Source organism: Phymastichus coffea, unplaced genomic scaffold (genome assembly GCF_024137745.1).
Source record: "Phymastichus coffea isolate CEN01 unplaced genomic scaffold, Cenicafe_Pcof_1.1 PCOF00058, whole genome shotgun sequence".
Classification (NCBI taxonomy): domain Eukaryota; kingdom Metazoa; phylum Arthropoda; class Insecta; order Hymenoptera; family Eulophidae; genus Phymastichus; species Phymastichus coffea.
This window is the reverse complement of record NW_026706869.1, coordinates 197545-210774: the sequence shown is the minus strand read 5'-3', so window position 1 is coordinate 210774 and position 13230 is coordinate 197545. Positions and strand designations below refer to the sequence as shown.

The 13230-nt window shown below is 46.7% G+C and overlaps 1 protein-coding gene across 1 annotated transcript; it reads right to left on the bottom strand.

The window, feature by feature from the left end:
* Positions 1-3639: 3639 nt before the first annotated feature.
* LOC131666291 (uncharacterized) lies at positions 3640-7885 on the bottom strand. The gene is made up of 4 exons (XM_058938819.1): positions 7336-7885; positions 5401-5497; positions 4994-5309; positions 3640-4911 (listed from the first exon to the last, which is right to left on the bottom strand). Exons 1-4 carry the CDS (start codon positions 7485-7487, stop codon positions 4382-4384), a joined length of 1095 nt encoding a protein of 364 aa, XP_058794802.1. The 5' UTR covers positions 7488-7885; the 3' UTR covers positions 3640-4381.
* Between the last annotated feature and the right edge of the window lie 5345 nt (positions 7886-13230).

Below are 13230 nucleotides of genomic sequence, written 5' to 3'. Positions count from 1 at the left end.
GCATAATTAACGCTCGACCTCTCGGTGATTATTCAGCGGGCGCGCACGCCGCTCGTAATTGGATCGCGAGTCCGTTTTCCAGCGCGCGCTGCAAATCGGAGGGCGGTCGCGAGGCGCGGGGTGAGGACGAGTAGAAAGAGAGAGAGAGCGAGCAGAAAAAAGAAGAAAAAAGCAAGCGAGAGATCAAAGCGCGTCGCTCCCCTATTGATAATGCACGAGGGGGCGGTGAGTCGAGCGCTTATCGATCCTGCGCTTCTAATGTGGCGTGCCACGCCGAGTGAGCTCGCCTCGAGGCGCGACTGCCGCCGCTGCCACCGCCGTCGTCGTCGTCGTCGCCGTAGGTGAAGGCAGCGGCTCCGAAACCGCTCGATCGCGTGTCTGTAATTTCCGCTTGATGGGACGTCGTTGGGCTCAAGGCCCAGTGCACGCGGGTGGAAGAGGGGCACGCGCTGGCAGCCGATGGTAGGGGCGCACGCGGACCGAGTATTGATCCGGCCGGCACGCGCGAGCGAGGCTCTCTTGCTGGAAGCCCGAGCCCGCGAGAACAGCTACGTCGCCGCCCGTTTCCTCTTTCGCTCGATCTTCGTTGCAGGTTAGCTCTTCCGCTCACCGAAAAATTAGACGTTGACCGACGGGTCGTGCCGTTTAATTAATACTCCGATGAGTCTTTCGCTCGCAAAGCCAAGCCGCCCCCCTCCCCCCGCCACCCGTTCGCATCCTATGCGATCCTCGAGCACGACGCTCGTACCTTCTGCTGCAAGCACTGCTCCACAGCGAGAGCTCGAAAAATGAGTGCGTCGACAGTGGGAGCAAACGAGAGGAAGAAGCGGCAGCAACGTGCAGCCCCGACGAGAAATCCAAGAGCCGAGGCGATCGCGGGGCGTTCCGGGCGACATGTCGCGTATATAGGGGAGCCCATACGGCAGCGGCACACAGGGGAGCTGATGGCACAGCTGCGCGCATATGTGCGCCGCACGTCAGCGGGCGAAGCCTCTCTCACTGATTGCCGCGAGCTGAGCCCAGCGCGCCGCCCACCCGGTTCTTTTCCCAGATGGCGGATGCTTTTTTCAGAGACGGCACCCGGCGAATTTGTCCAAATAACGAGCCTGTTATATTGCAGCATTACGAGTCTGTAGCTCGACTGCAAAAATTAAAATAAAGCATTGATCGAAGATGAACGTTTCTAAAAAACACGTTGACAGCTTTTATTCGCTTGATGACGATGGGCGTTTTGAGTCAAGTTTCACGTGCATCGCATGTACTCGTGAACAGGATCTTCTGGACTTTTTATTTAAAACGCAAGCGCAAGGATGCAAGAAGAGTGCAATGCTTCGATTTGGCTCGACCGGTCCATTGATCTTCGTAATGCGGGAGTCGAGCATTGATGAAAAGACATAAAGTGTCGGGCATGCCCTCGCACCTAATTGACGACGAAAGTGATTCCTAGAGGGCAAGTGATCGTCGGCTTTAGCTGTAACTCTTTCGATAATTCAGATATCTACATTGGGCCACGTCGTTCGACAGAGGCATCCCTCGACGACTCATCACGTATACGCGATATGCAAGTAGTTCATTCATCCCGCGACGCACCAACACATACGTGCACCACTAACTTCGCCCACACGCGAAAGCAAAGAGGAGAGAGAGAGAGAAGCCTCCCCTCGATCGACGCGCGACTCTACACGTGTTTGGCTTTACATCGCGTTTCCGAAGGTCGTCTCTCTCTCACTCGCTCTCGCACCGCTTTGAATGTTACTGGGTCACGGTGTCCGCCCCCCTTTTCCTCTCTTCCCCTCTTTCTGTGTAAGGGTATTTAACGACCTACCGAGGTCGTTGACTTTCCAGTAGATGTCTCTCTCTCTCTCTCGATGCTTTTTTTTGCTCTCCTACAGTTTTATTTTGCCTTCAGACCGCACTTACCCAACGCTCTTCGAGTGTCGTCCGTTTGTCAGGAATCCGATTTGCAGCGAGCGTAAAAGAGTGCGAACGCCGACTCGGAGGGATTCGAAAATGAATAGACAGCTGCCGTTTCGTATTACTCCTTATTTATTTTTAAATAATTGTTCACTACAAGTAAAGTTCACTCTTAATTACAATCATGTATCCGGCGTGAACGCGCCTTCGAAGTCTTATAATAATATTTTTTTTTTCATGCATTTTCACAATAATCATCGTCATCATCGTCATCCAGCGAAGCCGCACTCATCGTCTGAATCACTTACAAATTACACGGTATTTTAATCGCAGCTACGATCTACAATTCATCTCTTCGTCATCGACGTTACTTAAGTGATAGCCTATCTCACTCTCTCTCTCCCTCTCTCTCTCTCTCTCTCTCTCTCTCTCTCTCTCTCTCTCTCTCTCTCTTCATTCGCGTATATTTAATCTCTGTAAGGCCATAAGTGAAATACCTAAATTTATAATATCCAGCGCTACTTTTTACGTGTATACAAATGTTTGTTTTTTTTGCATTTTTTTTTGTTTTTTATCATATATTTCTTATATCCTGTTAGCTTCTCTAGGTACGTACAGTTTTTTCTTCTTTATCTCAACACATTTCTTTATGCAAAAAAAAGAAAAAAATTTACTTTATATGCCTACGGGATGTGAAATGATGCGTCGAAAAATTTTCCGACTCCGTGGTGCGTGTTATGGCAGTTCTCCAAATGGAGTTGGTGTTTTTTTTTAATTTTTCACTGTATCTTCGACTGTAAAGAAATGAAAAACAAAAAAATTTTTTAAAAAGCAAGAAAAATAGGAGCACTTTTTTGTACGACGATATAGGAGGTAAACGAAAAGAAAAATCGTGGCATCTTAGTTGTTTTTGTTTTGTTCATACATTTTTATTTATTAAACTTGAATCGTCGAAGCATCATCGGTGGCAAAGTATATATAGAGTTCCTTGGCGATGGACACGGGTCGTGAAAAAAAAAATTAAAACGTTGTGTCACTTACGAATCTAAGCGCATTACGTTGTCGTTGCAAACTGCGTGGGAGCGCAAAAACATAAGCAAGAGAGGAGGTTAAGAGACTTGGAATGTCGTTTTTCTATGTTTTTTCTTTGCTTTTAAGTCGGAAAATTACATCACTTTGAAAACAAAATATAACAGTGTCTCATTCTCACTCTCCCTCTCTCGTCGGGTATACCAGTCGTACAGTTTTGTTTTAACAATGATCTTGGCGTGTGAGGATTTGCAACTGAAGATGTGTTGTTAAATTACAAATATATATATCATATTTAATATGCATATTTATAAAATTTGAATGAACGCTCGCACGGCGCGAATCGCACTCATACCTAACGTAGCACACGCATTCGCTTTTTTCTTTCTGTCACAATCATTCTGCAAAAATACTAATTGAATCCCTGTACAGAAGAACCCCGTCGCAGCTTTCACTCTTACTTGAGATGGATCTACAAGATTAACTCGTCTCTGTTTTTGCCTCTCTCTCTCTCTCTCTCTCTCTCTCTCTCCCCTCCTTCCCCTTCTCTTCTCACAGTTTATAATCCATGAACTCGAACGTTTTTCGCTTCTAAATGTTTACTTACAAGGTATTTGGTTTTTGCAACACACTCGTATGTGCAACGTGTTTTGAATTTCTTTTTTTCTTGTTTACTTTTCTCGCTCCGTGTCGCTTTCTCTCTCTCTCTCTCTCTCTCTCTCTCTCTCTCTCTCTCTCTCTCTCTCTCTCTCTCTCTCTCTCTCTCTCTCTCTCTCTCTCTCTCTCTCTCTCTCTCTCTCTCTCTCTCCCTCTCTCCCTCTCTCTCCCTCTCATTTAGGTATATAAATTATGGTAATGATTCGGTAGTGTTTAAGATTATCATTATTATTTAATTACTTTGATATAATCGTTATAATAAGCGCCACCGCCTTTTGTTTGTCACCGCGTTCTTTAAAGAATGATACGTCATTTATACATCTACACACTCTTTCACTCTCTTTCGTTTACACGCTCAAGTGCCCCGCGATATTAAAGTTTGTCATGAAACTTTCGATTCGGCGGACACAAAAAAATAATCGGAGAAGGGAGAGATGATAGGGGGGAGGGTACTTTCAATGAGAATTATAAATGAACGAGAGACTCGTTGAAGAAAACGAATAAAAAGAAAAGAGCAAGTGAATGATGAATAAAAAAATGAAAAAGACGAAATCGGAAAAATAAACAGCATATTGAAACTCGCATGCGCACAGAGACGACTGGTTGGCTCGTGAAAAAAAAGAAGTAAGGGTTGTTGGCTGGCAGCAGCAGCAGCAGCAGGGAATAAATCTGCGACACTGTCAACAGTGGCCCGTTGTACATCCTTTTATGCCTCTGCTGCTCAGAGCATCATCGCGGCTGCGGCGTCGGTGGCTTGTTGTCTCAACATCACTTGCTCCGGTCACTTCTTGCTTTTTTTCGTGGGCGGCTCCTGTACCGAATCTTGCGACGAGTCTTCCTCAGTGCCGGCTTCGCTCTCGTCCGTCGGTCTCGCGGTACTGCTATCATCGTCGTTCGTTGGCGTCGAGTCATTTGTGTCCTCGTTGACGGCCACTGCGGTTGCATTTTTCGTCACCGCGGCCGACATATTGTTGCTGCTCGGAGTGGCTGGTTTGTCAAGCGAATCCTCAGTGAAGGACGTGGTCGTGCTGTTCTCATCGAGAGCTGCCGCTGGCTCACTGACATTCGTTGTCGACTTGCCGTTTGACTGCACTGTGGTAACGGTTGGCAACGCTGTAGCCAAGTCCTGGTTGCTGTCGTCGGATGGCTCACCGTTGGTCACATGCGAGTTGCCATTTTCTGTAGCTGCTGCGGCACTGCCATTCGCATCTGGGATGCCATCTAGCAAGTCTGGCTTCATCTCGGACGCTATATAGTGGGTCCATAAGGCCAGCTCTACTCGGTGTGGACTCCAGGTGGTGCCGTTTGTGTCTGCAAAGCAACGAAAGCATCGAACGTTAATGCCCAGCCAGCGTAAGCCTGTCGCTGTCACATGAACGAATATAAAACCTACTTTGTTTGTTGAGCCTCGTAACGGTATTCTGAATGTGCTGCACAAAGTTGAGATACTCCTTGGTGGTGTAGTCGATGCCCTCTATCTCGGGTATGGCCATGAGGCACTCGTCCGCCATGAACGGCGCGTGCTCGGGTGATGCTGCGGCCAGTAGGGCCGACGCCATCGTCGTGCCAACACCTTTGAGGTTGGACAGTGCAGTGATCGCTTGCTCGAGATTCGGTAGCTTCTTAAAGGCCTTTTTCGTCTCGGCCATCACAGCGCGCGGCGTGTTCACCTTCACGAGGTATGACAGCTGCGGATAGAATTTACCTCTCTACCGGAGAAAAACGAGGCAATTAATAGTAAAATGCAAAAAGAAGAAAAGAAAAACAGCGTAAACGCAATAAGTTAGCAAGGAAACTTACGATTTGCTTCCATTTCATCGTTTGACAGAGTTCCTCGTGAGTGAGGTGTCCGTCTTTGCCGCGCGCCTTGATCTTCTTGGGCAACTCATTCTGATACCTGCAAAAAGCATCGATCGGGTTATACACGTGAATGCAACGCGGAAGCGAAACAGAGTGGGGAGAGAGCGCGCGCGAGAGAGAGAGAAGGAACGATCTAAGCAACCTTGACACAGACACAGAGAGTCGCACTCTGGAATAGGGAATGAAAACAACAACAAGGGGGGCAAGCGAGAGAGAGAGAGAGAGAGCGCGCGAGAGAAAGAGAGAGAGACAGCGTCTGAGTAAGACGGAGCGATATGCACCGGCCGGCGATGAAAGACGCGCGCCGACACACACTTGCACACACATACACGCGGAAGGGAATTCCGAGTCTGTCTATCTGCGAGGCTGACATGTGCGCAAGCGAAAGCCGGCTATAATGTACGTACTGTACACGCGTGAACCGGCGATTTTACTTTCCGTTTTTAGTCGCGCGCTCTGCATCACGACAGTTTCTTTTCCGACTATATCATTCATCGGCTGTTCATCGTCGAGGGAATACTTTGTATGCTCGGGAAAACCGGCGAGTATTATTTTTAAGCGCAATTGCTCAAAAATGCCCTTTGACATATTTTCATCGTGAAACTTTGTGGGATTGTTTTGATACCGCGCTGATATCAATTGAGAGTAATTTCAAACGACAGTTTGGTTCAAAAGCGTCATTGGTGATATTTACGAACGCCACAAACTGCGCTTCAAATTATTAAAATCATCATTGATAATCCTGTAAAATCGGTTGTATACTTTAATAAAGGTTCGAGGAAGTATGTAAATCTACATGAAAACTGAACTCTGATTAACATGAAGAAATTAAATTTAATAGATAATCCATTTTACAGTAAACGTGATTTCTATAACGCCGACGAATGAAACATTTCTGGAGAAACTATGACAATGAGGAAAGCACATGTAATCTGCTAAAAATGCCTGGTGGCCATTTAATAAATAATTTTTTTAAATTTCGGGGTCAAAACTACAAAGGTATTCCGCTCACGTGGCAAAAAGTGGAGTACTAAGAAGCGCTCGACCAAGCAAATTCATCGAGACACCACTCAACTGCCACTTCAAATGTCTATTGTTCACGCGCTTTTCAAATAATATCAAAGAGTTAATTTAGAAAACAGCGTTAAACAACATAATCACAACAATCGATAAGAAATAACGAATAAGCTTAAAACACCGATGACACTGGTCCCGCCACAAGTCATTATGTGCGAGCCCGTCCCTAGAGACAATGAAAACCACTCGTCAATCGATTAAAATTTTGTCTGTTCGCTGTTGACATTTAGTTTTGACGTTGCTCAGTGAAATTCTGCAATTTGATGTCAAGGAAAGTTCAAGAAAAGTTCAAGAAAGCGTTGAAAACCGAGGGTGAAAAAGCCTTGGCGAGACAGCGTCTCTTTCCTTCTCTCTCACCAGATCGAAGCGGCACGCTGTACAGGAAGCCCCCACTACACGCCGTTCGACAATACGTGGAAAGGCTGCTTGAAAAGTTCCGATATATTGGATTTTTTCGTAGAAATTAATAGTCGTTTTTGTAGCTGCAGTTTCGAATAATAATCGATCTCGAAAAAGATGGAAATCAGCGCTTAAGAAAAGAGATGTAAAGCGACGGACGCTCGAGTTCATTGTCCGCTTGCGCTGGCGCGCGACGATCTCGTACTGATCATCCAAAGACGCGGCCGCTCTAAAATCACGCTACCCGCCAAATTCGAACGTACAGTATATCGAATCGTTAATTAATCATTGAAGAAACAGAATGAAAATAGTGAAAAATAAAAGTACAAATACGAGACGCTTTGAAGCAGAAGCGCAGCCATTACTGCGGCGCGTCCCTCCACACTAAGTTCGACTCACCAGTTGTCGAGTTTGATCAGCTCCTCGGGTTTCTTGCTCTTGTGGTTCTCAGCCTTGATTCTGAGTGCCTGTGGATAAAGTTTGAGTACATGCTCGAACTGCGTGTGCGTGCCCTCGGCAAAGAAAGTCGCCGTGTCTTTCACGGAAGCCATTGCGCCACGGCTCGGTCTCGCACTCGCTTGCTGTACTGTACTCTCTATCTCAACAACTACGCTGCGCCGCCAGGTGTCGCTCACTCGCAACTGGCCTTCTTACGTGCCAGACCCGATTTTTTGAAAAAACTTTCAGTTTTTTCTTTCCCCGCGCGGTTTTGTATGGGTTCGCTATTCCTTTTTTTTTATTCAAATAGTTTTTGTTACTTTCAATCAATTGCCACACTCGCGATGAAATGTCTGCCAATTGACTGCGACGTGGGAATAAAAAAAACAGAAGAGCTTTTGTAAAACAAACGTTGACTTTTTGTGTTCTTCTCGTGTACGCACTGATGGAATATATAGCTAAAGTGTATTGTATGTCGCGTTAAGAGTAGCCGCGCACAGCACGGACGGAGCTGGACTGACTGCTAGACTGCTGTTTGTCGGCCGCCGCTTGCCGGCGGGTGGGGATTGCTCCACTAGTTGGCGCCACCAACTTCAAGCGTTCCGTCTCACTCGCACTTTAGTCGAGAATCCACGTAAGTCTCTCTTGCGCCAGGTTCTCCCCACTCAACATACCGCCCCTGCGGCTTCCCCTCCCGCAGCACCGCCGGAGAGGCTCTCTCGACATGACAGTAATGCTGCTCATACACTACTAGATTTTCTATGAAGATCGTATTTTCGAATGTATCTTTGACTGATTGCGATTTTTGATCGATGCCCATCCATAAATTTTCGCTCTTCAGCCGGGCATTTCCAATATCATAGAGTATTTTTCGCCTCAATGCCAAATATTCCAGATGCATTGTTAATTAAGTCAATTAACACTATTGAAAATCAACAAAAAATTGATAAAATACGTGAAAAAGGATACGATGAACGATGCGTATTTTAAAATGCGTTTTTTAACGTTGAAAATCACATTGTACACGCTTATATCATTGATAACGCAAAAATACATTCCTGGAATTCGGCCTATGGTCGGTGAATATTGTAAAATTCAGCACTGGCGATCGCGGAGAGTAATGGAGAGGATTGCAATAAAATTATTGTATGATAAAAAAAAACAGAGTGTTACATAACAATTTAGGAAAAAATTCGAAATACGCTGGAAAAACAATGAAAACGCGCGAAGCGAACGTGCGAGAGCATCCCTTCGCCGGTGCACGCGGCGCCGGTCTTGTTTACATTGACAAAACCGATGCAGGAGTTATTTGCGCGAGCATAAAAAAGGCTCTCTAACGTCGTATCTGCTTGGTCGAGACAAGTGGAGAAACACCTTCAACTCTCGCCTCGCTGCGTTCCGTTCTCCGTCTCTCTCTCGCACGCTCGCTCGCTCGCTCTATACTCTCGGCGCAGAGCCAATATGTATACGAAATTTCGACCGTTGAGCTGTCACTCTAAGCGCGCGCATGTGCGCGCAAACTAGCCAGTGAGAGCTACACTCTTTTTTCCTCGCGTGCACATGCATGCTTCATAGCCGACGACGAGATCTCTTGGCCGGCACGCTCGCTTTTCTAGGTTATGGGCGTGCAACGTCAACTTTTTCTTCGCCTCGCGTTCTTTGTCAAGAGCTGAGCAAGCGTTATTTTTATATTGCTTTGTCCTCTAGATCTCCTATCTCGCTTGATTTTCCTTTCAACAGAGATAATCAAAGGGCAAAATGCATTATTTAGGGAAGAACAATTGCTTAATCGTTATTTTACGTTCTAAAGTAATTTTCGTTTTCAGCTGCGAGAGAAAACGAGCGCTTTTTCTAAATTTAACCGTACATACATATAAAGCGCTCGCTCGGCTCTACAGTCACGAGAACGCGCGCACAGCAGTCGAGGATGACGAAGCTCCCCGAGCGAGCAAACGAACGAGCAAGAGAGGGAGAAGCCGAGCGAAAACGGGAACGCCGAGGTCTGTGCTGTGCCAGCAGCAGCGGAAAGTCGATTTACCCGGCACTGCCAACAACTATATATATATATACATATACATATACACGTATATGTATGTAGCGAAGGCGTCACGGGACTGCAAAAAGTGACGGTAACAGTACCGATATACAAAATGTTCAAGAGGTTTTCGGATTAATTATACTTGTCGGCCAATTTTTTTATTGACTTTTTAAGGAACACAGGATAGTATTAAATTTTTTGAAGTAGACGCTTTGGAGTGAGGCTTTTACTTATCCCTATAGTGTTGCCAGCACGTTCTAGAGCATTCTCGTGGAATATTCTAGAAAAATTGCTATACCAAATAATTGTGCGAGCGAGCGCGATTCTCAGAGCATCAAACACGCAACGCTATCTTGCGGCTCGATCCCGTCAGAGATCCAGTGCTGCAGAGATCGTGGTCGGTTTATCAGACCAGCCGCTCCACTGCTGCGACAGCCTGGAAATATATTGGGGAATATTTTATGACGGTAATGCGCGTCGTCAAGTGACGATAATACTCCTTTTTTTCCTCTGCCGCAGCTAGCGTTTTCCCCTCCCCTTGCCCCTCAATCTCCCCACCCAAAGAGGCTTATAGGTTATGTCGGCGCGGTGCAGGGTGAAGGGGAACATCACAAGCACGATGGTGGGGAGGGATGTTTTGAGGTTAGGGCTACTCCCACTCTCCAAGCCGCTCCCAGCTTCTCTCCCCTCTCCTCGGACAGACAGCCTTTCGTGTAAGCATATACGATTGCGCCTTTTATATATCGTGCACACGTACGTGTGCCGAAATCGCATTCACACGCTGGAATTCCGGCTGGCGGCGATCCCTTCTTTTATAACCCACGAGAGAAAGAGAGAGAGAGAGCGGAGGCTGTGCCAGCCAGCATGAGTACACGTTCTGGCCGAGGGAGCCGGCAGGCCTTGAGAGGAGACAGCACAGCAAGCGAGCGATTCTCTTTGGAGCTTGGCTGTGGTGTGCTCATTCCCGCTCCCTTCTCTCTCTTTCTCCCTCTCTCTATCTCTCTCTCTCTCTCTCTCTATCTCTCTCTCTCTCGCTCTCTTCTATTTCCGTAGCATGGCAGCGGTGCCGATCGATGCTGTGCTGGCCTGGCCTGGCGCGCACATAGCCAGCACACGTATAGGTTATGTTGCACACATAACCTTAACTGTAGCGCATGTATGTGCGATGGCACGTGCACCAACACATTTACACTGTTTGCTCGCCTCGCGCTATCTCTCCGCCAATGCGGGCTGCGTGTTTACGTGCCCGCGCGCATGTACGACTCCTCCTCGTACGTGTACGCGTGCATAGATACATCGGCTGTACGTACGTAGGTGTGCATACGAACTACACGTAGGACTGCGCGCGCATTTGCTCGCTTGATGTTTCGCTATTCTCTCACGGACGGCATAGGGCATGCATTCTTCAATGCGATCTGGCGCCGTAGTTGTCAATTTTAAGGTTATGCGCTTACTCTCGCTACGCTTATCGCCCCCTTTGCCAATTGATAGAACGCACCACGCGGCGGCCCGCCGACACCGATAAAGCTCCAAAACGCGGGAGGGGTGATGAGCGTCAGCATGTGTGCGATGCCTCGTGCGCGTCTCGTCGATTCTACACTTCGGCTCGCTTAGCTGTGCGAACGCTCTCAGCGATAATTCGTCACCGTGTGTGTGCGCGTGCGCACGCGTTTTTTTCTTCACGAATGCTGGTTTTTAGTATTCTATCGCGTCGTGCTCCGACCGATCGCACGAATCTTTGCTCTTTATTGCGCTCTTTTTTTGCGTTCGCGCGCGATTGAATGTTGTTTGCGTTGGACGCTCCGAAATGATTGCAAATGGGCTGTACGGCTACTAAATGAAAATTTTTTTCCCAAATAAATTCTGAGATGCTTTCGCCGAGTATAGAAGCAAGCTAGACTGGCGTTATTTTCAAGCTCGGTGTAAGCAAGACACTGCGCTGCCGCGCCATCGAATGGAAAGTGCCGAGGCGCGGTAAATTTCCGCGCGGCTTGATCGTATACACGGCGCGAAGAGAGCTACGGCCAAAGCGAAGAGATAATAACTTTCAAAGTTCTCTTTCCCTGTTTTTTTTTTTCATTTTTCAAAAAAAAGCTCGTAATGCTGCATTGTTATAGGCTACAAAAACAACGACAATCAGAATTTTCGGAGTTGTTGAGCTAATTTTGCGCACGTACAGCAATGGGAACAAAGAGAATTGATAGTCTCGCGTAAAGACGGTAGCGCTGTAATTGCAACCTATGAGATTTGAACAAAGTGGCGCTTTGTTTTATCCCCGAATTATCAGCGTAGTGATCAGAGAAAACTTTAAAGATTATTCATTTTAGATTCAATCTACATTCGCCACGGGAGAGCAGCATTCCTCGCGATAATTCAATTCATGATACTCGATATCAAAAGAAAGGCCCCTGTAAACAAACGGGATATACTAGGCGGGCATGCGAAACGGCGCGGGAGAGTAGCGATCTTGATCAATCGATAATGCTTCGATCCTAATCGTGGGGGGCGCAAGGATCGTCCTTGGCTTCGTCCTTCCCGGAATGCTAGATAAGCAAGGGGGTCGACGGCACTGTGTTGCGCGTATAACGCAAGGGGGCATAAACAGGCCATTACGATTCCGCGCTTTTCCTCGTGGGCACCTCTAATTATACCAGGGCCTATCCTTAGCCCCAATCTGTCTGGGCGTGGATCCGCAATCCAGGTAGGTAGAATACGAGGGCTTTTCCCACCCCTACCACGGCCAACCCATAGATTATGGTGCAGCTCTTCTACTTCGGTATTTTTAGTCCTCGTTCACTTTTCAGGCGCACCTCCACTTTTTACGCATACTTGTTCTTCGTCGCTGCAAGCTTGACGCTTCATAACTTTTGCTGCGCTTGGACTGCTTCATCAGTGGACAATTTTCGAAAGTGTAACTGTTGCTGCGAGAGTGACTTGGATACTTACAACGGAGATTACTTCCCGCGAAATCTGTCGGAATTATCGCCGTTCGGTGTTGAAGCGATTTCGCATTTTTTTGCAAACCAAGTCTGCGAGAAAAAAAAAACAAAAAAAAACAAGCCGTTCTAGTTGCCGCGCGGCGCTTATTCAACAAGCCCGTTTGCAAAACAACAAATGTTTCGTTCTAAGCGCACTTTTATATCTTCATTAAGAGAGCCGTTCGAGTTTTTACGGCAGTCCGGGGGAATCAAGAGAGCAACAATGGATTTTGCCTCACAAAGCGCCAACAGAACGGAAACGCCGGCTTTTATGAACTGTATCTATTTTTCCTGCGCCCGCGAGCGGCCAGTAGCGGCGCGGAGGCATAAAAGAAAAAAAAACAAAAAATTTTTCAACGCTAAACATTTTATCGTCACGAGTAAAAAGGAACGTCCGATGAATTAATTTGATTCTTCGTGCGAGAAAATTACAACAAACGCTCAATGTTATTTTTGCGACCGCGCGTGTATGCATAATTGCATATATATAATATATATATATTGGTGTACGTGAAAATTTTTTTTTCGGACGCGCGCTTTTTTCACGGTGCATAATGCCCGCGCGAGAACGCAAAGCGTGGGGTTGAAAAATGACTATGCAAGTGCACGCCTATTCTCTCTCTCTCTCTCTCTCTCTGAAAAAGCACACGAGGCAGCGCAAAGTGTGATATTGCGGGACATTAAGCTTTTTGCTCGCTGTATAGTTTGAGTTTGAATGTCTTGCGAAATTTCGTATTTCAGGATAAAATAATGTAATGTTAGAAAACTGGTGTGAAAACGCCAATATTTGTGAATGCCAAAGTACGTCGATAATTTTAATACTCTTCCTCATATTATCGA